This window comes from Phycodurus eques, chromosome 14, assembly GCF_024500275.1.
Source record: "Phycodurus eques isolate BA_2022a chromosome 14, UOR_Pequ_1.1, whole genome shotgun sequence".
In the NCBI taxonomy this organism is placed as follows: domain Eukaryota; kingdom Metazoa; phylum Chordata; class Actinopteri; order Syngnathiformes; family Syngnathidae; genus Phycodurus; species Phycodurus eques.
Window position 1 is genome coordinate 11,812,745 of NC_084538.1, and position 26,139 is coordinate 11,838,883.

General features: G+C 40.3%; 2 protein-coding genes across 2 annotated transcripts; one reads left to right on the forward strand and one right to left on the reverse strand.

The window, feature by feature from the left end:
* The first annotated feature begins 739 nt into the window (after positions 1-739).
* Positions 740-11,492, forward strand: rps6kl1 (ribosomal protein S6 kinase-like 1). The gene is made up of 12 exons (XM_061695737.1): positions 740-797; positions 1,307-1,423; positions 2,262-2,435; positions 2,900-3,024; positions 3,224-3,316; positions 3,417-3,464; positions 4,502-4,634; positions 7,404-8,741; positions 8,815-8,904; positions 9,356-9,438; positions 9,761-9,856; positions 10,351-11,492. The coding sequence occupies exons 3-12, from the start codon at positions 2,300-2,302 to the stop codon at positions 10,459-10,461; spliced, it is 2,253 nt and encodes a 750-aa protein (XP_061551721.1). The 5' UTR covers positions 740-797; positions 1,307-1,423; positions 2,262-2,299; the 3' UTR covers positions 10,462-11,492.
* Positions 11,122-24,937, reverse strand: dlst (dihydrolipoamide S-succinyltransferase). Its single transcript, XM_061695738.1, has 15 exons — positions 24,811-24,937; positions 23,441-23,474; positions 23,318-23,357; positions 22,946-23,007; positions 20,306-20,380; positions 20,154-20,209; positions 19,813-19,921; positions 18,781-18,954; positions 18,568-18,641; positions 18,368-18,465; positions 15,372-15,502; positions 14,997-15,070; positions 14,774-14,857; positions 12,692-12,859; positions 11,122-11,762 (listed from the first exon to the last, which is right to left on the reverse strand). The coding sequence occupies exons 1-15, from the start codon at positions 24,871-24,873 to the stop codon at positions 11,628-11,630; spliced, it is 1,377 nt and encodes a 458-aa protein (XP_061551722.1). The 5' UTR covers positions 24,874-24,937; the 3' UTR covers positions 11,122-11,627.
* Between the last annotated feature and the right edge of the window lie 1,202 nt (positions 24,938-26,139).

Genomic DNA, 26,139 nt, shown 5'->3' on the forward strand with positions numbered 1-26,139 from the left:
GTCATCAATGGACCTAACGTGCATGTTTTTGGAATGTAGGAGCCTGGAGAAACCAATGCAAGCAAAGGGAGAACATGCAAACTCCACACAGGAAAGACCCGGATTCAAACATCCAACCTCTGAACTGTGGGATGGATGTGCCACCAGCTTGTCCACCATGCTGACGTGGTTTAAACAATACTTGAAAAATAGGGAGGTGATAAAAAAAAATCTAATCAATACTGAGCTTTTCGGTCCATGCAATTGCCACATCCTCTTTTGCTTTTGAGGCTGCTTCTTCCTCCTTGTGTTCCCCTCCTTCTCTCTCAGGCTCTCTCAAGGTTACCACTTCCCCTCTGTAATCCTGCCCTTCCCTGGGGGGTGAGAGTTTGAGGGAGCAGCCTAGTTCCATCTGGTACTAAGCCCCGGGGACTATGGAGTCTGAATATGAGCCTTCCGTTCATAAGGGATGGCACATACATGAAGGAGATTTACTGTTTTACTATTCATATAAGGGATTATGCTGCAGTTGAATCCCAAACGCAATTTAGTTTGGAAGTAAAAGTGAAAAATGACAAGGCCCTCATTCAGTGCATGCAAGAAAACAACACTGTCGCTTTAAATCAGACAGCATCTGGCAGGATGAGAGTGGGGGAAGTGAGTGCTGCGTGTGAAATGGTACCCGAACGTGACATCACACACAGCCAATCAGTGGCCGGGCCTGCGGTCCCTCCACCTCCGCTGCTCCTCAGAGGAGTGTGTTGTGTGCTGGTTGATGCTGATGCTGCTAAGGCACACGGTCGGCCTCATCACTTAAGGTATACCGGGTTTATCTGTGCATTATCAATGTTTTTATGTGGTGTTTGTAGTGTTTATTGTCACGGGAGAATTTTTAAATACTGACTATTGTTCAGTGCACGTTGAGTAGATGACGATGTCACCTCCTGCTAAAAGGATGTGATGCTTGTGTTTGGCAGAATTAAGAGGAAAAGAATGCTATATGTTACCATAATCAAATGTCCATGATGCAATTGATTGTCAGTTTAGATATTGCCCTCATGTTTTGCTTGGATATATTATAAGAAGCTTTTGTTTTACTAAAGATAAAGAGCATAGTTGAATTTATCGGTGTACTGTAAAGTGAAAAACGCTGACATTGTGGTTAGAAAGACTTCATGACACTGTGGTGATGAAACATTTTGGATATTTTTTTTTATAACATGTTGCATCTGTCCTTACATAAAAAATAGCAGGCCAGATTTATTTTTTTTCCATTCACTTTCTGTCTGTACAAATGAAGGTTAACTCTTTGCTTCCACTTTTCCAGACCATCATGCTCTGTCACAGAGGCCTAAAGCTCAAAGTCACTGGGGGAAGAACCACAATGAGCCCAGTGACCCCGAGCACAGATGTGTCCTGCTTTTCATGAGACCGGGAAGCAAAGGTGAGCCTCCAAGTAAACTGACTCACTTTTGAAAAACTTAACATTCACTTCCTCTTTCAGGTTTAATGGAACAAAAATAGATAACATCTTGCTAATCAGTACTGACTTAGTTTAAGTATAGTTTGCAATTTTCAACAAAAGAAAACAACACTTTTTGTCATTTACTGTATGTTAAAATTGTCTGTATGACCTGACAACAGAATATTATTAAAATGATCTTTTAAAAATATCACTAATTCTGGCCCCACCTAATGCATCTAATTTAATTTGAATTATTATTTGGCACTTAACTTGGCACGGCGTGACAAAAATATCCTATCGGAGGCTGTAGAGACAGTAGGCATTTGCACACGCTCACCACACACGAAGCCTCGGGAGGACGCACCGCAGCCTCTCTCAAATGTGACTATTATAGTTTCTTGGCTGAATTATTTCACTGCGGTTAGCAACAAAATTTAAAAAGAAGGAATTGGACAGCTCTATCTCTCGAGACAATAATTTCTGAGCTGAGACGTTAACATGGCTGAGCTTGGAAAACCACCACATACATTACATCACCATTCTCACCGGTTCATCAGGTAAGTTAATCACCTCTTGTATTGTACATTCCCCAAAATATATATTTCATGTAACGTTGTGTGCTTGCGGGCGGTCAGGAGAGCACGACGTACCGTTGTCCTTCTGGATCTTTTTTTGTCAAGTTTAGTGAACTTGGGGCAGTTCTTTGGGCAGAGACGTAAGGGGGCAAGGGCGGGGGCTACATTTATATCTTGTTCGCGGTTTGAAAACTGCATATTGTACTTGTATTGGATTGTACTCCTTCTGATACTGTGCCCAGGCCCGAGTGGACCTTGACAGGTCTGAAACAAGGTGAGGATGGCGAAGCGTGATTACTTGGTGGAGGCAGCCAAGCAGATTCACATGGCGGTGGACAGTGAGGTCAACGAGGACTATGAAGCAGCTTTCAGTTATTATAAGAATGGGGTGGATTTACTGCTGAATGGGGTCCAGTGTAAGAGGATCCTTTTTTTGTCACTTCTACTTCATAATATTCTGCTGTTACTATCTATACAATATATTCCATTATTATTGTCATATTTTCTTAGCTGATTGGCTAGTAGATGACATTCTTCCCAATAGTGAGGCAAGTATTAGCACCAGTCAAAAGTTTGGAAACACCATTTAATTCCGTACCATGAGCATGCGCGTCCAAACCTATGACATTCTGATACTGTACCTAAACGTTGACCCAATCACAGAGTAAATGCACTTATCTGCATTTGTGCATTTTTATTATACTATCAATCCATAGCTGTGTGATACATTAAATATGATATTTGTGCAGCACAGGACATGTGACGGGAACATATTGGACCAGAATAAACACAGGAAGTTACAAATCAAAAGTTCCATTATTGTCTTGTTCTATTTTTTTAGACAAATACACACAGTGGTCTGAGAGAGTTTGTCTTACAGTGGACCCGAACAAGGAGCGTCGGGAAGCTGTGAAGAGAAAGACAACCCAGTATTTGAAGAGGGCTGAGGAAATCTTCATAACGCACCTGCAGGACAACCTCGGCAAAGGGAACTCTCATTTAGGGGTATGACCATGACGATATGACGATCGTTTCAAAAGTACAGCACTCTATCCCTTTTACGTGGTAGAGTCTCGTCCACACCCAGAGTTTTACAAATGATCATGATGATGCCTTATTGACTTAAAATGTGGCGAATAATGTAAACATTGATGGTGCCCTGTGATGGGCATAGGCTAGCAGCTGTATTTCTCTGTATTACCAGGGCTACAGCAGTCTGAGATTCCGTCCGGTAAGACACTTGAGTTCTCCTGTGGAAGATCTGGAGATGTGTAAGGTGGTGGGCGTAAGTGACAAGGTAAACGAATCAGCGGCGCTTCCGTTGATGGAAAAGCATGTTCAACTTTGAAATCCTTGTATTGTTGAGCTATCAATACTTGTTTTGTTTCTTTCCATAGGTGCTAGTTGTCCAAAGCATGGTTAATAAAGAGACATTTGTTGTAAAGGTGAGTGTTTGTTTATTTATTACAACAGAGGTAGAGTAATAAATGTTTTGCCAGGCTGCAGCCACCTGCACTTGTTGGGTCTAGTTGCCTTCATATTTGTCCTCAGCGAGTGAAAAGCAAGCTCTGTGTAATGACTTGGCCTTCAGCCTTTTGCATGTTTGTCACATGATGTGGTATGCTTTGGATCATTAGCTGTTCCTTTCCTACTACAGTTACCAGTCATTTTCATCTGGTTTAAACCTTCTTTATTTCCATTCATAAGGGTATCTGCATAGAATGTCAGTCATCCAGGTAATGGTAATGTGTAAAAGTGGAATCGAGGCAACTGGACTCTTATCGGTTGTTGAAGATGTTAAGGTTTCTTCAGTTCTAAATCTCAGGTATGGAGTTCCCTATGTGACCACCCCTAGGGGACACACCCACCAGTGACATAAACAGGGGAATGCTACAACTAAGACTTAGAACGAAAGAAGCTTTTTACATTCAATGTGAAACATCGACAACCAACCCAAGTCCACTGCCTCGATTTACCTTTTGTGGACATTCATGAGGCTATTTATTTTCCAGAATACTGTAGTCTTGATTTTTCTCCATGTTCTGGTTGTCATTCTTTCTTATTTCAATCACCACTGTAGTTCTTTTACTGCAAGTTACAAAATACTCAATACTTTTTGAAAGCAAACAAATCCTTCACTGGCCAACTTAGTAGACTGATCTCAACGCAAGAGTGTGTGCTTTTTACTTGCCAAAGACAAAAGTGAAAGCACCAAGCGCAATAAATATTGACAAATGAAGTATGATGCAGTGAAGGTCTGGCAGCCAGGGAGGAAAAGAGAATTAAATCCAAAGTTTTGATACACTGTATAAAGGCAAAATCAGACAAATCTCTTCAAACACTAAAGCAGTACTAAAGCAGAAGTATAGTTAACAAGTATTTTTACTTTGGTACTTCCCACCACTGGTTTTTAAGACAACAACAGTAAGTCATGTTTTCCTTTCAGAGAAGCTTACACTATGTCTTACATTTATTTTTGCAGAGTCTGATGAAATCCAGTTGGGAAAGCAGGGAGCAGCCGACTATCATTCCTCAGGGAGTGCCGTACATGGTAAAGCTGCTGAGGTATTACGTCAGCGAGGACACGGTTTACCTCCATCTTGAACATGTCAAAGGTAAGAAAAATACAGGACAAAAGGGCATCTTAAAACTTGTAGGATTTCAGTATAGTGTTTCCTTGCTACTCACAGGAGAGACCGAACTGCGAATAGTGAAAATCCGCAAGTAATTAAGGCCCCAAGGTTTATAAAGGCCCATAGAGGCCACAAGATGGTGGCAAAGCATTACATTTGTCTGCATGAAACTACTCAATTCTCTTCAACATGATAGCTGGGATTGGCTCCAGCGCTCCTGCGACCCTTGTGAGGATAAGCGGCTCAGAAAATTAATGATGAATACAGTAGTGCCTTGAGATAAAAGTTGAATTTGTTCCATGACCACGTTCTTAACTCAAAACAGTCGTATTTCAAATCATATTTCCCCACTTAAACAAATGGAAATGCTTCTAATCTATATATATTTTTTCCCGAGTTTTTAAAAAATATTATTTTACTTTGACATATAGTAATAATATAATTAAGTAGAATGTCAAGAATTCAAACGTTTGTGCATCTTTCTGGTGTGCACCACTTGGCTGCATTATATTAGAATCATGCAGACACACCAAGAAGTTTCCGTTTCATTCACCTACTGTAAGTGACCCCATAATCTGCAGGGATATTAGTTGTTTTTCATAGAGGGTACAGAATATATGCCTATGAGTATTGTTATATTGTCTGTCTACATTAGTTGTTGTTTGGTGCAAGCGTTATAACACTATCACTATTTGTAAACCTTTCTGTGACGTTTTACTTTAAGTGTTATAGCATTAAGCTAGCGGAGGCCTTTCTAGGCAAAGTTGTGGAGATGTTTGAATATACACAACTAATTATCTGTTTTATTTATTATTATTTAGTTAGACAGTAAACTAACTGGGAGTGCCAGTAAACAACTTGAAGCTTCTTTTTTGAAAATTTGTTCACAATGCCAAACTACTACTTATTGTGAATTGAGCCAAGCTGAGTTCACTGCCACCATAAAGCACTCGTATCTAAAACTTTTCCTCACAAGACAAAAAACAAGAAAATACATGCCAAACGATGGCTCGCATCTATAAAAAAAAAAAAAAAAAAAAAATCATTGGGTCATTTGCATCTTTTTATTGCTATGGCAAGTTTCAGCAAATAACCAAGAATAGGGTAAGAAGAAAAAAAATCTGTGAATAGGTGAATTTACGAATGGCGAGCAGTATTGGGGAGTAACTAATTACATGCAACGAGATTGTGTAATTTAATTACAAAATATATGTAATTGTAATAAATTACAGTTGCTTTTGGAAATTTCCATAATTACAATTTGTTACATTTGAAAAATATCCACAAAAGCCCCGATTTTTCTTTCATATCACTTCCTCGTTCTAAAGCTGACGCTTGTGATTGGCTCTCTCTGCCATTTTCCAAATATGACCTGGAAGTGCCCCCTTTTGGTGAAATCTATTTGTTTGTCTGAGATTTTAAAGTGGCAGGCCCAAAAAAAATGGTATGTAAATACAACACACTACAGAGAAGAGTAATGTTAACAAGCCTGCCAAATTTGAATGAATAAAACAAATCGCAAAGTGTATAAAATCAGGTTTCAAAACTTGAATAATAAGTGCCACCTCTCAGCTTCTCCGACGGTGTGTGGGTGTCAAATGGATGCGCCAAAAGGAATCAAACATACCGAGGGGGTGATAGCTTATACAATGTAAAATCACGTTAAGGAGTCTCAACTTTAAAATTTAATGATTATTGTGGACTATAATCATAAAAATAAGCGCATGTCATCTTAACCCTCGTTGCTGATGACATAAAGTCACAGCCGAACATGGCACCTGATGACACCGGGATGGTAGGAGGAAGCCCAGTTAGTTAACACATTCACTGCTGCCATTGACGGCTTTCTAAGTCAAATATCCATGTTAACTGGGAAGGCTGGCAGTGAATGAGTTAAACACTCAGCACAGCTCCATTCACTCGTATCGAGTTACCCACAAAGCCATGTTGTTTTTAGTGAAAGCTTACAAAACTATCCGTCGTAAAATGCGCACTGCAGAGTCGGCTGGTGGTGTTGAGGTTCAGCTCGCCATCCGCGTGTGTCTTCAAAAAGTCAATCCATTGCTTTTTTTATTTCCTCATTTTTTGAGAGTTTAAAAAAACGTCACCGATCTGTTCTGTAAATTGAGGTATGCAGCAAAGACGCATTTTCAGGGTGTAGCCATCGTTAGCTTGCTAACTGCACACTGGAGTGGTAAATGGGCCTTGTTATGGAAGCTAAGCACAGCTGACACTCAACTGAGCAGCCAAATGAAATGACGTCACGTTGTCATTATATAGTGGGGGAGGGAACTCACGCTGGAAAGTATACGCCCCAGCTCTGTGATGTCACAGGGCAGTGTTTTAGCCTCACCCACAAAATCAGGAAAATTCAAACGGTGAAAATGCTCACTATATCTCAACACTTCAGCACTTATATTGTTAAAAGCCTTTGCATATGTTTTAAACACTTATCTTCAAATATATTTGTATTTAGAAACAAAACACAGATATCTGCTTAGAGCCACTTTAAAAGGTTGACTCATAGTGACACTTCAACACAAAAAGAACCCATGACTTTTGAACGGTGTCATCTTATAATTTTGGACTTTATAGTTACACTACTACTAAATTTTCAACAGGGTAACATGTAATTGTAAGTAACTACATTTCCAAAGTAATCTTCCCAAAACTGATGCCGAGGCGGTTCACTAATTTACACAGGAACTTCAAGTCCTATGTGTGTTTTATTTTTGGTTTTTTTTTTTCAAGGTGGGAAGCTCTTCTCCAAACTTCACAAGCTGAGGAAAGAGGGAGCCAAAGAACACCCAGACTGCATCACATCTGGCCAGCACAACATCAAGATGAAGAGCAGCTACACCTCACCTACGATCTGCACGGACTACCAGCGGGGCGTCAGCATGGAAAGCGGCCCTCAGAAACTGAGTGACGAGAGCCCGGATGTGGACGACCCGCAGTCCTGGGACGAGACCCAGCGGCGTCTGGAGAGTTGCGGGACTCACTCCTACATCGAGGAGACGGGCTGCTTGCAGAACTCCCGCTCGGCTGCATCGTTCGACACTGACCTCGACCGTGTGACTTTGCTTTCGGGACCCACAAGAACGCAGGTCAGCGCTCGCATTCATCCACCAGCTCCGACTTTGTGTTTGCACTCATCTCAAACTCAGGACAAGCCCACTCTTCCTCTGTCTTGTGCTCGTATCAGTCAAGCTCTGGACGTCATGTCAGAACCCAATGAGAGCAAAGCTGGAACTGGACTAATAGAGTGCAGCTCTGCCTTTGAAGTAGCTTGGAAGGCTGCAGATCCGGCACTTAAAGGTGATCAAATAAACGCCTATGCAGTTGTTACTGACAGCGACTTGAAGACGGCACCTCATTCAAAACAGACCTTGTGTATAAAAACGGAATTTCCCAACACTAGAAGTCACATTTTAAGTTCCTCTCCGGCCATTTTGCATCTTCCTCTCCATTGCCAAACACAAATTCACGGAAGGGCGTCTTGGGTTGCCTCTGGCTTTCACCAGGGATCCATTCTAAGTGCAGCTTACGAGGTTACAAACTTGGACGCCAAGCAGGCCATCAGCAGTCCCACATCAGAGGAACGAAATGGACTGGTGGTCCTTAGGAGCACAGACCAAGTTGTGTTCTCAGACCACTGGGAAGCACGGACCACCTCGGGAAGCTCTTGGCCTTTATCTGCAAGGGAAACAAGTCCAGTCGACATGAGCGCCGGTGTTGAAGAAGCCTGTGAACTACTCAGTCCAGGAAATGTGGCCCCACCCACAGAGGGACTCTTTTCTAGCTGGTACTCCCCTCGCCTCCTCGGAGCCCAAAAGAAGACCGAGGACTCACCGGTGACGATAGACGGGCAAGGAGATGACCAGATCATTGAGGTGGATGGATGGTGCCACATACCTCGTATAGCGCTCAAATCCTCAGATAAGTCCAGCCGCCAGACCTGCTGGGGGCTCCCCGAATCTGAAGTGCGTGTGTGGGGGGCCCAGATCCTGCTGGCCCTTGAGAGCCTTCATCAGCAGGGCATCTTATGTCGTGACCTCAACCCCAAAAACGTTCTGTTCACCAGCAACGGTGAGTGCCATGCAGACGACTGCATGCAGGAAGTTTGACTTGGTTGAAAATATATTGCTTTATATTTATACAGGAAAGGTCTGCTTGACTTTTTTTGGACAATGGAGCGAGGTTCAGTCGGAAATCAACTGCGATGCCATGGAACACATGTACTGTGCGCCAGGTAGCTCCATTATATTTGATTACTTAATTTTGAATGAATCCATTAACAGGACCCTTGGATATTTCTTCTTAAAAGTGGATTGAAAGCATAGATAATTGTTTTGGAAGGTGGCACTTGAAGGTCATATTTTGAAAAAGATGTCATGTTTGAGACTACAGCAAAATGGTACATGACCAGAAAGCCAATCCCAAGCATGTGCTTTAAAAGGAGGATGTGCTATGAAAAAAAGCAGAGCTTTTTGCAGCTATTTTTTTTTCAAATGTACTAAAATTGTAATCATGTTCCGAAAGCAACTGTAATTGAATTACACATATTCTTAATTTAATGGATTATAACTGCATACATTTTGTAAATACAGTAAATGACATAATCCTGTTATTAGTTACTCCCCAACACTGTATGTATAGAGATGTAGTCATTACAAGCATTAAATGGCTGCTTTTGTCACCAGAAATTGGTGGAGTGTCTAGAATTACAGAAGCTTGTGATTGGTGGAGTCTGGGGGCCCTGCTGTTTGAACTTCTCACAGGAATGGTAAGTGATGCACACACACAAACTACTCACAAAGTGAGGGATATTCAGCTTTCGGGTGAAATTTCAGAATGGATCTGAGATGCACTATTACCTTTACGGGTGTACTTAATTTGAGCTCTTCAAAACTTTTGAGGGGAGGGGCTGGGGAGGGTCAAAAGTCAACTGGAACATCTCCACAACCCTTCATTTGAATGAATGCACTGACTATGCACTCTCTTCATTTGAAATGCCATTATCCTTGAAATTGAAAATGCCAACATTTTGATACAGTTCTTGTATTGGACCCCTTTTTCATGCACATACTTGCTCTTTGTGCCTTTAGCCACTATGGCAACTCCACCCGGCAGGAATCAACTCCCACACTCAGCTGCTCATCCCCGACCACCTGAGTACCGCAGCTGCATCCCTGCTTACTGAGGTGTGGAAAACACACTTCTTTTATGATGATATTGCTCTATGACATGAAGCCGCCAAAGCAACATATACATTAGACTAGTGGTCCCCAATCATTATTGATCCAAGGCACACATTTTACAAAAATATCAAGGCACACCACCAAACAAAACCTCACAAAAATTATACAGTATACTGGTGAAATTTCAGGATGAACCTAAAAAGCACTATAAACTTTACAGGTGAACTTAATTTGATGCTTCTCTAAACTGTTAACTACTAAGCTGTTCAGTGCTTCAGTACTTTTTTTTTGCACAACTTTCTGTTCTTTAACAAGGAACTGAACAACAAAATTCACAACAGGTGTTTGACTCATGAAACGACCAATACATTTTCAAGAACGCCTACTTCTATGCCTTTCTGTGACTCAGACCAATGAAATGAGTTTGGCGAATTTTCCACGGCACACTAATGTCTGAATCACTGGAGTAGACAAGGCCTCTGCTTCTGCTTCCACAGTTGCTTCAGTTTGACGCTGGCTATCGCCTGGGGTGTGGCGGTGGAGGTGTGAGCGACATCAAGTGTCATCCCTTCTTCAGCAGCGTCTCCTGGAAGGCTCTGAGCTGCTAAGCGGGGCAGACCCCGCTGCACCGAGGTCTCCGTGATGCACTGTGTACTTCCCAAAGAAAATTGACTCACAAGAAAAGTAACAAACATAAATTTCCATCAACAGCGTATACGTAAAAGTATTCGATTTTTGATATTCATGACTTTTTTATCTTCGTGCTCATCTACCATTATCACCATGCATGACATTGGTTAACGTTTGACAATCTTTTAGGCCACCGGTCATGATACTATACACTGTGGAGAAAATGAGACAATGCATTTCACACTCAACAGAATACTGCCATCGCCGCACCATCTGACTGTCTCTTTAAAGATCTCCGGGTGGTTAGAAAAAGTTATGTAAAACACATACCGAAAAGGATTCTTGATAGGTAGACTCAAACAACTCACACTATATTAAGTCTTCCTAAAACCGAAGAAAAAAAACTTTTTGTAGGGTTAACCATGAATGTAATTGTGCTGATAAAGCTGCACGTGCATATCAAGTCAAACTGGAAAATATATTCAAACATGTTAGCAGCTTCAATTCATACACTACATACCCAAGTAGTATGATGTGTTTTACTTCAGTCATGAATTAAACTGCAACTTTCCATTAAATGTTTTGTCTCATTATAGCCCACTGAGACGGTAAGAGACCTTAAATAAACATACACCAAGTCAAGTAATGTAGCTTTTTATTAAAACACTTTTTCTTAAATATTCTACCAGAGCATAAAGAGAATGTTCCACATTGTTGTGAAACAGCATCAATTTTCTAATTAGAGTTCTTAGCTTTGGACATAACATTGTGTTCCTTGGTCTGAATGCATCCATATTGTTCCGTCAGCCTGCACGTTGACTCTAGATTTGCCATCCCACATTAAGTTGAACATGTTGTATGTAGAAAATTACATATGGAGAACATACATGATTGAATATACTATTTGATCTAAACACCAGAACGCAGGAAATCCTCAGACAGTACCAAACCCTTATATCACTGCCAAACTGATATTGCACAACCCAACTGTGTACCCCCCCCCCCCCCCCCCCAAAAAAAAAACTAAAATAAATCTGTGTTTTAGAGTTAATCAGTTGTGTTTTTGAGTAACGTCCACCAGGTAGGTATTGCCACTGGTCGTGGAAGGCGGTTCAGTTGGTCGGGTCTGGAGCTGAAGAGGAACTCACATGTCGAGGAGCAGCACCCTGGGGTCCTCCACCACGGACTTGATCTTCCGCAGGAAGGTGACGGCCTCTCTTCCGTCAACGAGGCGATGATCGTACGTCAGAGCGATGTACATCATGGGACGGATCTCCACCTGTTCGTCCACAACAACAAAAAATCAAGTAAAATAAAACACAAAATCTACACTCCACTCACATGACGAGCTGTCTTTATGTATTCTGTGTTAAAATGACCAGTTAAAAGTTTTATACTCAACTCTCTAGTTCCATTTTTTAACCTCCCTCTAGTATAAATACAGCTTACATGCAACTGTGTAGAACTTCATCCTAACGTAGAATAGGGCTCCACCTTGTGGCGCTTTATGGCACTGCAGAACGTGCAGTGCTGCTTTTACTTCAAAGATGGATGCCCTGAAAGGCTTCATGCTACCCTAAACACATACACTCACCTGCCACAATATTAAGTACACCTAAGCATTCAATTTAGATGGGTTGTATAATAAATGGCTTTTAAAAAGATAATGGGTAGTTTCGGTGAACATTTGGAGCTGTAGAACTGCAAGACATCACAATGACAAGTTACCGACCGGTAGTAATATTTATGTGATACTATACATATAGCTCCAAAAGTGAATCCAACCTGCCTTTGACATAGTGCTGTGATTCCAACTACAAGTGCATCTCGATACGTTTCAATATTGTAGAAATCTTCAGTTCAATTCAAAAAGTGAAATCCCTAATTATACAGATTAAACACACCAGATTTCTCTATTAAAAAATCATTTAAATTGTTGCTTACATAATATTCTGATTTCTTGAGATGGTCAATTTGGGTTTTTGTTAGCCGTAAAGCTATAATTAAAATGATTTTTAAAAAATACATCAATATTTTAAGTGTGTACTGAATCTACTGAGTTTTACTTTTTAATTTGAACTCCTCAAAATTATTAACTTTTTAAATTCATGAGATGTACCTGGAGTGGCTAGTGAATGTCTATTTAACGCAAATAACTTTTTTTTTGCACATATTGAGAAACTGAAGTTCCATGTGGAGAACACAAACCTTGCCAGCGACTGCCACAGGCCTGTCAAATATGCCGTGCATGCCTAAAATAGCAGATTGAGGCGGGTTGATGATGGGTGTGCCGAACATGGAGCCGAACACGCCGCCGTTGCTGATGGTGAAGGTTCCTCCATCCATGTCTTCCACAGCCAGCTCGTTCTTGCGGGCCTGCAAACAGATAATCACAGACACTTTGACACTTCAAATGAACTATGGAGCTGTATTACCATAGTGACGCAATCTTCATAATGTTCCCTGTTATGCAACATCATGCATCCATTTACCATACTATTTATCCTCATTAGGTTTACAGGCAAGCTGGAGCCTATTCCAGTTTACTTTGGCTGAGAGGCAGGGTAGACCCTGGACTGGTCGCCAGCTAATCACAGGCCACATATAGAAGATCAACTTTTATGTTGAGCAAGGGTGTACAAATGTTTCCTTCTGTGAAAAAAATGAGGATGCAAGGGCCACTTTGACATTTTCCACCTTTAATTAATTTAACATGCTAAAATCAATCATTGCTAGCCAATTATATTGTTTTTGTATATATTTATAAAAAAACGGTAAGCAAAAAAGTCAGATTTTTCAAATAGATCCACACCTGCACTGAGCAGCAGCAGAACCATGTCCACTTTCCGAACAAAAACAAGAGCAGTCTGTACTAAGCTGACAACATTTAAAAGAAATGTTTACATGCGAATCATTAGTGTGATACGTTTCATAATATGGACCTCGACACAAAGCAGAAAGTGGAGCAAACAAGCACGATTCATGCTATTTGCTGCTGTAACTAATTCATATTTATTCACGGGGCATAAGTAGAATTGTTACTATATTACTTGAAATTACATTATGTTTTTTTTAATCTAGAAAAATACATTACTATTATGGGAAGTAGTTTTCGTAGTAGTCAGGGATATTGCACCTAATGAAAGGTTTCGGAACCTCCACTTGTGACGCTACTGAAGCAAGCGCAGGGGAGAACATGCAAAGTCCATACGGGAAGGCCAAAGCCAAGATTCAGACTGGGGCTCCACGATATTGGAAAAAAATGACTTCAAATGTTTTATTTTTTTTAAACCTGCGATATATATTGTGATCTGAAATAAAATAGGATAAGTGTTGGTTTCTACATGAAATAGTTCAAAGTTCAGTTCATAGTTCCAAAAAATAACTAGTTTACAGTTTATAGTTCATAATTCAAAATGTTGAACTAAGTTCACCAGTCCAAAAACGAACTAGTTCGTAGTTGATTTTTTTAATATGCTGCTGATGGGCTATTACCCTCAAAATACTGGCATTTAATTTCCCCATTGTTTCCACCCATTCAGTCCACACTAGTAGCCACCTGCAGGTTTCACCCTACAATCTCAAAAACATGAGGAAAAATTTCTTGCTTGGTGTTATTTTTTATTTATTTATTTTTTAAATGTGGAATTAAAAGAAAAACAGGACTTTTGTCCTTAATGTGGAAACCAAAACACGCAACGCAGTATGACAGGAATGATGATGAAAGGACATTAATAACTTTGCCTTCCTCACAGCTCTGGCTGACTAAATCAACTAAATAATTTATCTACTCTTATATTACAAAAGAAATACATTCCATATCATCACAGTGTAATTGTAAAGTGTTTTAATTAAACCATTCTGATACAAATAATAATTTTCCTAGGAATCAATTTTTACAATTATGTACTGTATTACAAAAGAACACATTCCATCCCATTTATGCAGTGTCCGTGAACGCACCTCGCACAGTCACACAGCTGCCGTGTGCCTGCTTAGTGTCAATCTGAAGACCAAATAGAAAATTTACCAGGCGTACATTCTTTCTACTAGCATGTCCAAACAGGTCCCATTGCTGGTCAATTTTAAAATTAGTTGATTCAATGTATATCCCAAAACACCAAGATAGCGGTAGACCCAGCAATGTGACTATTGCGCACACGTACATCGCGATGACAATGCTCAAACAAAATATTGTGCAGCCCTAATTCAAACCCTGATCCTCAGACCCATGAGGAAGACTTGCTAATCACTATACTTATGCAAGAGATTTTTTTATTAAATACAAACCTTTTCGCCCAACATATTGATGGTCTTCTCAATGTCAGCAAAATTCATCCCTTCAACATTCCTGATTACCGGAACAACCAGACCCTGAAGGAGAAGTCACATGAGGATTTTTGCCAAGCGTGCTGTTGAACACTTCCTATGAAGATTACGCACGCACACACACGCGCGCACGCACGCACGCACACGCACACACACACACACACACACACACCACTGGGCTTACCTTTGGCGTGGCCACAGCCACACTGATGTCTACGTAGTCCCTGTACACAATCTCTTTGGTTGTGTCATCAATGACTGGGAAAACAAAAGGTAGCACACACCTGAACAAATATGGTTTACATGTACGTATAAATGTGAAAACTGTCTTAGACTATCATGAAAAAAAAAAAACACCCAAAAGAAAAACCTTGCAGACCACCAATACTTCACTGTGGTCGCTTTAAGTGGGTCAGCATTGTAAAAATGCAGTAAATACATTTGGTGGAAGTCAGTGATGGTTTTGAGGTTCGACACTGAAAGGCAACTTGACAGGATACACTGAGTCAAATAAAACCATAGCGTGATGCCAGGCAGTCTTGTGTGGTGAAGTCTATACCAGCATTGACAGCAGGTTGGTCAGTCAGAGCGTAGGCGGACGCCTTCACGAACGCAGACATGAAGCCCAACTTGATGTTGTGCTTCTTCAGGAAGGCGTCTTTGTAGGTCTTCCTCATCTCAGAGATGTTGCTGCAGGGTGAATGCAAGGAAAGGTCACACATGAGCAAAGCCCATCCATCTTTAAACCCTACACAAGGTCACATTTAAAGCCCTCTGTAAGTACTTGCAAAACATGTTTTCAAGATTTTCAGGAACATGACATATCTACAAGCTTGCAAACTCAAAGATTCACAACATACAGAATGGAATACATGTCATTTATTTATTTATTTTATACTTTGGATGATTACAGTTTACAGCAAAGAAAAACCTGAAATTCAGCATTTTAAGAAATTACATTATTTTTATAGACGGTTGAAATTTGTCTTGTGTTTGTTTAAATTTGAATTTTTTTTTAAACGGAACTACTGATATTAAAAAACAAAACATGTCACCAGTATTTTCTAATTTATTGAGATGCACCTGCAAGCATGCCGTTTCAAAATAAAGGGGAGTAGTAGTAGTGTTACCCATCTTGCTTCAAGCACAGAAGACTAAGATTTTACAATTCTTGCTTGTGACAATTTCGAATGCAAAACGTAATTACTTTTAAAGCCTTGATAACAAAAGATTAAACTTCAAGCCTGGATGTATAGTTTTGGTCTTTGTTTGTAGGCTAAACAATTTTATAATGCACTTGACAGATTACACATCCCAGCAAACATCTAATCTTGAATTCTTCAGGAAATGCGTGCTAATGATTGACTGTTTCTTGCCAGTATTTGCCAGTTAGAACGTGCAAAAATTAAAAAACCTTTAAGCTTTAAAACAAGATAATAGCCCTTTGGTAAGCTATTGCGATTGGCCTGCTAATCATTTTACCTTTAGTCATTTTTCACTTTTATCTTTCTTTTTAATTGTTTGTTTTCCTGTCTGTAAAGCTCTAGGGTTTCTCTGCTAACATAATTAGCCCCTCCCAAGACACTGACTATGTGAGAAAGAAGAGAAGAAGCGATAAAAATCTTCTCTTTCTAGAGCGTTTAAATCTTATTGGGCTGTCATAAAAGCCCATATCGGTGGAGGCTGCCCTTGCACTCAGGGCGCAGGTCTCTGCGGGCCCACGTAGATGCTGCTGCCTCGTGCTTTGACCGTCTCCTTCGGCTCCAGATGAGCCCGAGCCTGGGAAGTCTTTCTCCAGACCGTCAATATCAATCCGATTAGGATACATGGAAAAGCTTCAATAGCCGAAAGCTGACACCTCACATTTGCGGATGAAAGAAATCGTCAGTTTCCTCTTGAGCACCAGGGGCGAGGGCAGACAATAACATTTCCTTTTAAATTAATAAAGCCCATTTTAACATTTCTTATCTTTGTTTTAGATGTAATTCTGACCAAATATTTACATTCCGGTGTTTCAGATGGGGATCCGGTTTCAAAAAGCTATTTCTATTGGGCAGATTCCAATCTATGACCACTTGTGTTTGTATCATTTGCACTTACAGACAGTAAATAGGGCACTAGCACCTAGAAATATGGTTGAAATACTTGCATATTTGCTACTAGAAGAGCATATGAAAAATAAAGTAGGGGTGGGCTACTCTTGGGATACATTTGATTATTTAAAAAACAGCCAGATGGGGAGGGCTTTCATAGGCGGAAATGTTTATTTTTTTTTGTAAATAAAGTCAAATTGAGGAAAGGATTTATTATAGTCAATAGAAAATCTGGTTTAAAAAAACAAAACAAAACAAAAAAATGCTTCAAATTAGAGCAAAACATCCATTCATCCATTTTCCACACCGCTGATCCTCACTCGGGTCACGGGGTGTGATGGAGCCTATCCCAGGTGACTCTGGGCGAGAGGCGGGGTACACCCTGAACTGGTTGCCAGCCAATCGCAGACAGCGCAAAACAGCAAAACTTAATTATTTGTGTGTATGGAGCTTACATGAAGAATAAATTGCCCACAGGTGTGAATGCGAGTGCGAATGGTTGTTTGTTTATATGTACCCTATTTTCACGACCATAAGACGCACTCCAAAATGGACGGGGCGCCTTATAATGCGGTGCGCCTTATGTGTGCACCGAGTTCCAAAATCTATAAAAGATGTGATGAGCACTCTGCTTGACATTTTTTTTTTTTTTTTAGCGACACGCTGCTTACACAGATGAAAAGCGGACGTGGCTGAGGGAAGGGTGCGTGAAGTAGGATGCTAAAGCCACGCCCCCAGTAAGTATATAGCGCTGGGGTGTTTTTTTTTTTTTTTTTTTTTTTTAACCGCTTAACTGACTGGGAGCATTTCCGGGGTGTGCATTGTGCAAAACAACATTGGTTTGGCTAAAGACCTCCGAAAATGTCACTAACGAAGAGACACGCTAACGAAGCACAGTTTAAACTGCAAGCTATCAGTTACGTGGAGGAACATGGGAATCGAAGAGCCGCGAGAGAATTCAAGATCAACGAATCCATGGTTCGCAAGTGGAGGAAGCAGGAAAACGAGCTTCGCCAAGTCAAGAAGACGAAGCTGAGTTTCCGCGGAAAAAAAAAAACAAACAAAAAAAACACGGAAACAAGGCGAGATGCCCCGAGTTGGTCTTCCAAAGAACAGCCAGGAGAAGCGTCTCTACAGTCACCATTCGACTGAGTGCAATAACTCGGGGCTTGCCATCATTGCGGGAGGCTTGATGAACCGCTGGACATCCGTGTAAACAGGGCGTTCAAAGTGAAGTGAGCGGCGTGGGACCCATGGATGACAGATGGCGAACACATCTTTACTAAGACTAGGAGGCAGCGCCGGGCGAGTTACGCCACAATTTGTGAATGGATGGTGGATGCTGGGGCTAACGTGTCTGCTTGCACTGTTGTTCGAGCTTTCACACAGCAATGAGACTGATCTGGCACCCATGCCATATTTTACCCAACCATGATGTAAAAGAATGATGGATATAGCTTACCTCATGTCAATTTCATTAAAGGTAGTCAACATTGCGCAAGTGTTCTGCGCTTCCTTCAGCCTTTGGGCAATTCTCAGTCTCATGCGGTTCATCTTTACCTAATTTAGAGACAGAATTATAAGCCTTAGCAAACAATTCTCACTCTGCCTTACTCAATCATTAGCCATCAAAATTAGCTCCCAATATGTTTAGCTGTTTACCCTGCTCTCTGTGCGGGCTACTTTCGCTCCTCCATCCACAGGAGCTGCCGGTGTGGTAGGCTTGATGGCTGACACTGTGAAAAAGACACAAAGAGACAGTGAGCATCACTTAAGTATATGGAGCCGTTGGCCACATAGCCAAAGAATTATTAATCATGTATTCTAGAGGGTCAGGAATTGTGAGGCAGTCCTCACATAACACGAGCCCCGAACCTGGTTTGGCGTCCATAGCATGTGATGGCACAGGTGGCACAGGGGGCATCGTGGTGGGAATGGGGCCAACAGCTGAGGGTGGGGGAGGTGAAGGTGGGGGAGCAGAAGGTGGTGAAGGAGCTGCTGCGGTCGGGGCCTCAGCTTTCGGGGCTTCTGCAGCTTGAGGAGCGGCAGCTAAAAGGTAAAAGAGAAACTGACACTTGAATAACACTTCAGTAGTACAATTGGTTCCAAATACTTATTACTTTTAAAATAGTCATGACCAATAGTTCCATGATTAAAACTGTGTGTTTTTCAATTACATCGCAAACAAATCAATTCACATATCTTGCATCAATAACAAAGCAAATGTGCATTACACCGCATATACAGAGCAAACTTGAGATAAATGTCATATTTTCAAGTTCAGCTGGTTTCGGGTTTGTATCACATGATGCATTTGACGGACTGAAACGTATTCATTCTGCTAGCGAGAGGAGCCAAGAGGAGAAGCTGAGAAACGAGTGAGTGATTTACACGGGAGGTCTCAATCATACTTGTTTTTATCCACCCAAGTTCAATCTAAGTGAGACGTAATCACTCAGATGGCTTTTTTTTTTTTTTTTTAAATAAATCAAGGTTGCCATACATATGTACTTTATAAAACAATATATCACATTATTAAACAATCAAAAATTATTTTGCAAAACCAACAGGGACTTTTAAGTCGCTCCCTTTCGGTTCAAATTACCAAATCATCTGAAGCAGAGACTCATATAACGACATAAAAAATTTTTTTGTATCATATAAAAAAGGATTGATATTATCGTGAATGGTATGACATGACACAGCCCTTTCGCTCTTTCCCACTATGTGCGGCACATTGAAAATCCAGTACTTGCTGCACTTACATATTCCGCCAGAACTACATTATTTAATAAAAGATTATTGAAATGTAGTATCAATTTAAAATGAATAATTGATTATTCCTCCCACCACAACACTGCACTGTATATTAGTGACAACGAAGCTATTCTATTAAGAACTACCCACGGCCTTTTCGAAGTTTGAAGAGAGGCGTTCCTCCCTCGACTTTCCCTCCATCAGGAACCAAAAACTCCACGATCACTCCAGAAGAGGGAGACGGAACCTGCACGGATGTCTAGTGGAGAAAAAAAAAAAGACAATGATGTTTTAAGGTACTGTCAAACCTTTATTTGGAAAAAATGCAACTATTCCCATACTACTAGGGCATCAACACAATTTTAAGCAAGTATATGTTTATATGATAAATATGCTGTATGAAGGTTTGATTAAACTGTCACAACGATAATAAATGCTGTTGATTGGTGGGCTTTTACTTGCTACCAGTGGTCGTTATGACATGTACATACCTTATCAGTCTCAATTTCACACACCACCTCATCCTCTGAAACAGTGTCCCCCACAGCTGTAAAAAAATGTTTGTTTCAAGATCAAAATGGTAACTCCACATGGCCCACATCAAAAGCAAGTACTGACCTAAGGATCTTTTTTTTTTTTTTACCTTTTTCCCACCTCACGTCCCCCTCTGTAACAGACTCCGCAAAGGCAGGAGTCTTAATGGTAAGGACTTCATCTCCTTCGTCACAAAGAGAAGATTAGAAATGCAGTTCTAAATCCAGTTCAGGTTGTACATTGTGCAAGAATGCAATTGCATGTGTATGTACAGTAGGTGTGTCTATGTATTATACAGGTGCATCTCATAAATATTGTAGAAAAATAGATTTTCATCAGTAATTCAATTCAAAAAGGGAAACTCAGATTCAACAAATCCATTTTAGAAAGAACATTTCCATTTTGATTGTTTATCTACCGGTAAAATTCTAATTCCTTGAAATGTTGAATTTGGGGTTTTCATTTGCTTGTAAGCTACTCATCCATCTATTTTCTATAGTGCTTCTCCTCATTAGTGTTGTGGGTAAGCTGGAGCCTATCCCAGCTAACTTTGGGCAAGAGGTGGGGTACAGCCTGCAATGTGCGCCAGCCAATCGCAGGGCACAAATAGATAAACCACCACTCACACCAAAGGAAAGTTTAGAGTCGTCAATTAACGAAGCAGGCATTTTTGGAATGTGGGTGGAAGCCACAGTAATAGGCGAAAACCCACACAAGCGCAGGGAGAACATGTAAACAACACAGGAAGGCTGAAGTCCGGACTTGATCCCCGACCTCAGAACTGTGAGGCAGATATACTAACCACTTGTCTATCATTAAGCTATAATCATCAAAATTACATAAAATATTTCACTGATTGCAGTGAATCTGTACTTGCACTTTTTTAATTGAACTCCAGAAAATTTTCACACAATGTTGTAATTAAGCGATGCATATTCACATCCAGTACTGGTACAACTAAAACAATTTGAATATCGTGAAAAAGTTAAATAAAAAAAAAAAAAAAAAAAAAAACGCACAGTGGTCAGAGAAATAACTTGAATCTGACAAAAGTAATACATAAAACATTTAATGAAATTTTTTTTTTTTTTTTTTAAAAAGACTGATTTTGACTGATGAAATATTTTAAATAAACTCATGAAACAGGCCTGGACAAAAAGTATGGTTCCTTTATCTTAATATTTTGTTGCACAACCTTTTGATGCAAATACTGCAGTTCAACGATTTTTGTAACATTCAATGAGACTTCTGCACTTCTCAGCTGCAATTTAGGCCAACTCTTCATGAGCACACTGCTCCAGTTGTCCCAGGCTTGAAAAGTGCTTTCTCCAGACACTATGTTGCAGGTCCTTCCACAGACGTTAAATAGATTTAGACCAGGGCTCATAGAAGACCACTTCAGAATTGTCCAATGTTTTGCTCTTAGCCGTTCTTGGGTGTTTTTATGTGCGTTTTGGGTTATTATCCTGTTGCAAGACCCATGACCTGTGACTGAGACCAATCTTTCTAACACTGGACAGCATACAGTATTTGTCTCTAGAATACCTTGATAGTCTTGAGATTTCATTGCACCCTGCACAGACTCAGGACACCCAGTGCCAGATGCAGCAAAGCCCTAGAACATAACAGCGCTCCATGTTTCACAGTAGGGAGTGTTCTTTTCTTAGTATGCTTAATTTTTGCATCTGTGTACATCGAGCTGATGTGCCTTGCCAAAAAGTTCCAGTTTTGTCTCGTCTGTCCATAGGACATTCTCCCTGAAGCTTATTGGCTTAACAACATACAGTTTGTCAAATTCCAGTCTCGCTTTTTCATGATTTGTTTTCAACGGTGGTGTCCTCCTTGGTCATCTCCCATCCACTTTTGCTCAAACAACGACAGATGGTGTGATCTGACAGTGATGTACCTTGACCTTGGAGTTCACCTTTAATTTCTTTGACGATTGTTCTGGGCTCTTTTGTTACTATTCGTATTATCCGTCTCTTCAATTTGTCATCAATTTTCTTCCTGTGGCTATGTCCATGGAGGTTGGCTACAGTCCTGTGGATCTTAAATTTCTGTATAATATGAGCAACTCTGGTCAAAGAAACATCAAGCTGCTTGGAGATGGTCTTATAGCCTTTACCTTTAACAAGCTTGTCTTTAATGTTCTTTCTAATTTCCTGAGACAACTCTCACATTTGCTTCCTCTGGAAGTGTATCACACTCCTCTTGAGTGTGATACACACAATATCACCAAAAAGCACAAGGATTACTTGTCACACTTTAAATAGGCCGACTGACTGATTACAAGTTTCAAGACACCTGTGATGCTAATTAGAGAACACCTTGTTTGAACAGGTCCTTATGGTCAAATAATGTTGTTATCTTTTCTCCGGGTACCATCATTTTAGTCCAGGCCTGTTTCGTGAGTGTTTTTAAAAATACAAATGCAAAAAAAACACAATTCAGTGTCTGATTTTCATTGGTTAAGTTTCATATTCAATTTAACTAAATTTTGTTTTATTTATTACTTTTGTCAGATTCAAATTATTTCTGTGACCACTGTGGGCTCTGTGAACAGAGGGGTATCAAAATTTTTGTCCTTGTGTGCATGTGTAATGCATTAATATAAAATAACAGTTTTAATTCTGAAATGGCTGACAAAAAATATTGAACTTTTTTCATAATATTATCTCTCTTTTTTCAGTTGTACCTGTATATAAATACATTTATATGCATACATAATATATAACATAATAAGACATACTGTAGGCAAAAGAGGTCCTGAAGTATTGGATTTGGAAGACACTGGAGCGTGGATCAGATTTTCTTTAGGAGGGAAAATAATATTACACTGTGTATTAAATACTTATAAGTTCAACTGTTACTCATGCATAAAATTACACACAGTCACTACAATTCTAAGTAATTTCAATCAATAGGTATGTGAAGTTTGTTTGAGAACTATTATATTTGTAATGGGATTGCAGTCCCCATAGGGGAAGCTCTTCTGAAAACAGTAAAAGCACTATACAACAATCGTATACTAGTAGATGCAATTATTTACTCAAATGCTGTAGGGGCAAAGCTTTTTGCTTTTCCAAACAGTGTGGTTTTCAAAGTCAGTTTGTGCTCTTACACAGTGTTTCTGAGAGTGAAAGGGTAGCTACTTGATATAGCTGCGGAGAAAAGGACAAAGAGACATCAATAATTTGACAGCAGCAACAACACCAAGAAGCACAGATATGGACTTCACGCATACCTGCTGCGCCTCTGCGAGTCAACACATTATTTCCCTACAAAAAAACACGACATGGTAAAACAACAGTGTACAGTGAAGACTCGCCCATTTGTGAGTAGGTGAATATATTTGTGCAAATTTTTCCATTAAACATAACTAACAACTATTCACTGAAAAACAACTATTCACACCTATCCGCATAGTTTTGTGCTCTTTCTGGGTTGCCCTAATTCCACAAGTTGACGCAAACGTCCGTCTAATAGGAACATAGAAATTGGTGTCAAGCAGGTATGTTCAAGTAATACAGGTCAACTTTGCATGTGCAGGAGTAGCTAAATTTAGCCAGACATTTTATCCGTAGTTAGAGAGAGACTTCCCTGAACGTGTGTTTTTGCTCTGCTGAGTGACTATTAAAACGCTCAAGTTAACAAACTGCGGTGGTCTCGTCATTGCTTTACAATTGTTATTTTGCATTGGTAATTTTTCCAAAATCAAATCTCTTTACCAATAAGTTAAGCAATGTTGTAAGATGAGCATGAACGGAAAATGTTTTTGGATAGTAGTTTGCAGTACATTTACAGTTTTTTTTTAAACTTTAAAATAAGAGAATTAAAAGTGATACCATTTGTAATGGGAGATTCGTTCTTGGTCCCTAACTTCACTGTACAAAGACAGACAAAATTTAATATTGTAAGTGCATGTGAAAGTAACAAGTTCCAGCATTGATTAGATTTGACAGTTGTGAGTCTACCTACAAAGCAATGAGAGTCAACGGCAGGAATGGCACCCTGGGTCAACAGTAAGGCGTGAGACGATGGTCCTGCTGACACAATCCGTCTCGTGGGCAAACGCATACATGTACTGTATGGTTTACCCGTGTGAGACCACCAAACGTTTGTCCACAGAAATAAGCAGCTAAAATACTCAAGTTCATTCAAACCTAATCAATTATATTATATTCTACCGGGCTTTCTACTTCTACTTTCGAAACATCGAGATTCATAATGAAAAACTATATTGGACGCATCTCCAGATACGTTTGTCAAGTTAAGCTAGTGCAACCTACAGTCACTAATAACATTTAAGTTAGCATGTCACTGCTAGCTAGCGATACAAAGTTTAACTCCAACGCTACAGTTACGTTTTAAGGATGAAAACCATTTAGGGCGATACAGACAACATTCGTGTTCTGTTTTGACGCGCACCAGAGAGGACCCGGAATACTTAAATCGCAAAGTGTCATACTGTCCTTGGCTCACAATGTTACGGCCTGTTCCGTGGCCTAGTGGTGAGGCTAATGCTAGCGATGACAGAGGCTAAACCAGCGCACGCCCAAAGTGTTTCAAACCGAGAGTGTCGTCCTCCTGTCGCATTTGTGCCTTTTGGCCTACCTGGCGGATCGCAGACAGGGAGCGACCAAAATTCCTGGAGAGACACCGGGAACGGGACAACATGTTGGCTGTGTGACAGCTGCCTGTCAACCGAGGGGAAGCGGGTCAAACAGACAAGGCTGCAAATGGAGGAAGCCCGGTGGGACAAACCAAGTGCACTGAATCTAGGGGGGGGGGGGGGGGGGGGGGGGGGTCGCAGCCCAGTAGAATGGACTCTTCTGAAACGGACAACTCAACTCCTGCAATCCAGGGAAAAGAATATACATCTAGCCATTGTCGATAGCGTTTATTCTGGTCAGGGTCGCGGGGAGTTTGGAGTCACGGAACGCGTGCACTACTACACGGAAGTCAGTCTCATGTACCATTGCCAGGGGTGGGCAAAGTTTTGTGCTTCAGGACCATATTTGAATTTTAAAATAGATTATCTTTGTTTAATGAGGTATTTACACTGTAATTGATTTAATTAATCAACCACCAATTATTTAATAAACAAAAAATATATGTACACACAATAGTTTATTTTAGGTTTTATTTGATTATTTACAATAAATCAACTAACCAATTATTTCATGAAATAAATTCACTTTTTAAAAAAAATAATGGCTGAATTAAAGTGACAAATATTGCAGGACTCTTGATAAAGTAACTACTCAGTGAGCTGAATTAAAGAAGAGCATGGCGGTCCACACTTTACATATACGAACCCCTGCCCTACTCAATCAGTGACAAGTAAAAATAAATGTCTTGCTCTGACAATGCCAATCAAAGCTGTTATTATTTATTGTACTGGATTCAAGTATCACTAATGAACTGCCATAATGAGAAAATTTGTATTTCCTCTGCTTTTTATGATTCCTGGGTGGGGCAAAGTATGGCCTACTGGCCACATAGGCCTGCTACGTTCTTTATTCTGGCCAACTAACAGTGTTTAATACAAATAAATTGTTTGGTAATTGATTTATTTGAATAACAAAACAGAACAATGTTGGTAAAATAACTTTGTTCATTTTATTAAGTAATTGTTCAATTAATTAAAGGCCTCATTTCAGTCGGCGCCCCTGACCCTGTCTCTGCTGCCTTGCGTCACTGCCCAAAGAAACACCTTCAGCTCACTAAACTTGGACATCAAAATAGAACTGAAGAGACCGGTTCGTTGTGCTCACCTGGCTGCCTCAGAGTTTACCTCGGGGTGGACCACGGGCACGCAACATTCCACGAAATCTTATCAGTTTGATGTCGTATCTTTTGGAATGTAAAATCAATAAAAAATATATAAGGGAGATTGTCAATTTACCTGACGACTCTGTGAGAACAGTGACATGACATACG

Coding starts and splice junctions, on each gene's coding strand:
- rps6kl1 (XM_061695737.1), top strand. CDS start 2,300: ATGGCGAAGCGTGATTACTTGGTGGAGGCAGCCAAGCAGATTCACATG. Junction 3,465..4,501: donor AAGAGACATTTGTTGTAAAG/GTGAGTGTTTGT, acceptor TTATTTTTGCAG/AGTCTGATGAAATCCAGTTG. Junction 9,439..9,760: donor TTGAACTTCTCACAGGAATG/GTAAGTGATGCA, acceptor TTGTGCCTTTAG/CCACTATGGCAACTCCACCC.
- dlst (XM_061695738.1), bottom strand. CDS start 24,873: ATGTTGTCCCGTTCCCGGTGTCTCTCCAGGAATTTTGGTCGCTCCCTG. Junction 20,381..22,945: donor CAGGACCTCTTTTGCCTACA/GTATGTCTTATT, acceptor TTTGTGACGAAG/GAGATGAAGTCCTTACCATT. Junction 18,642..18,780: donor TGCTATGGACGCCAAACCAG/GTTCGGGGCTCG, acceptor TCTTTTTCACAG/TGTCAGCCATCAAGCCTACC.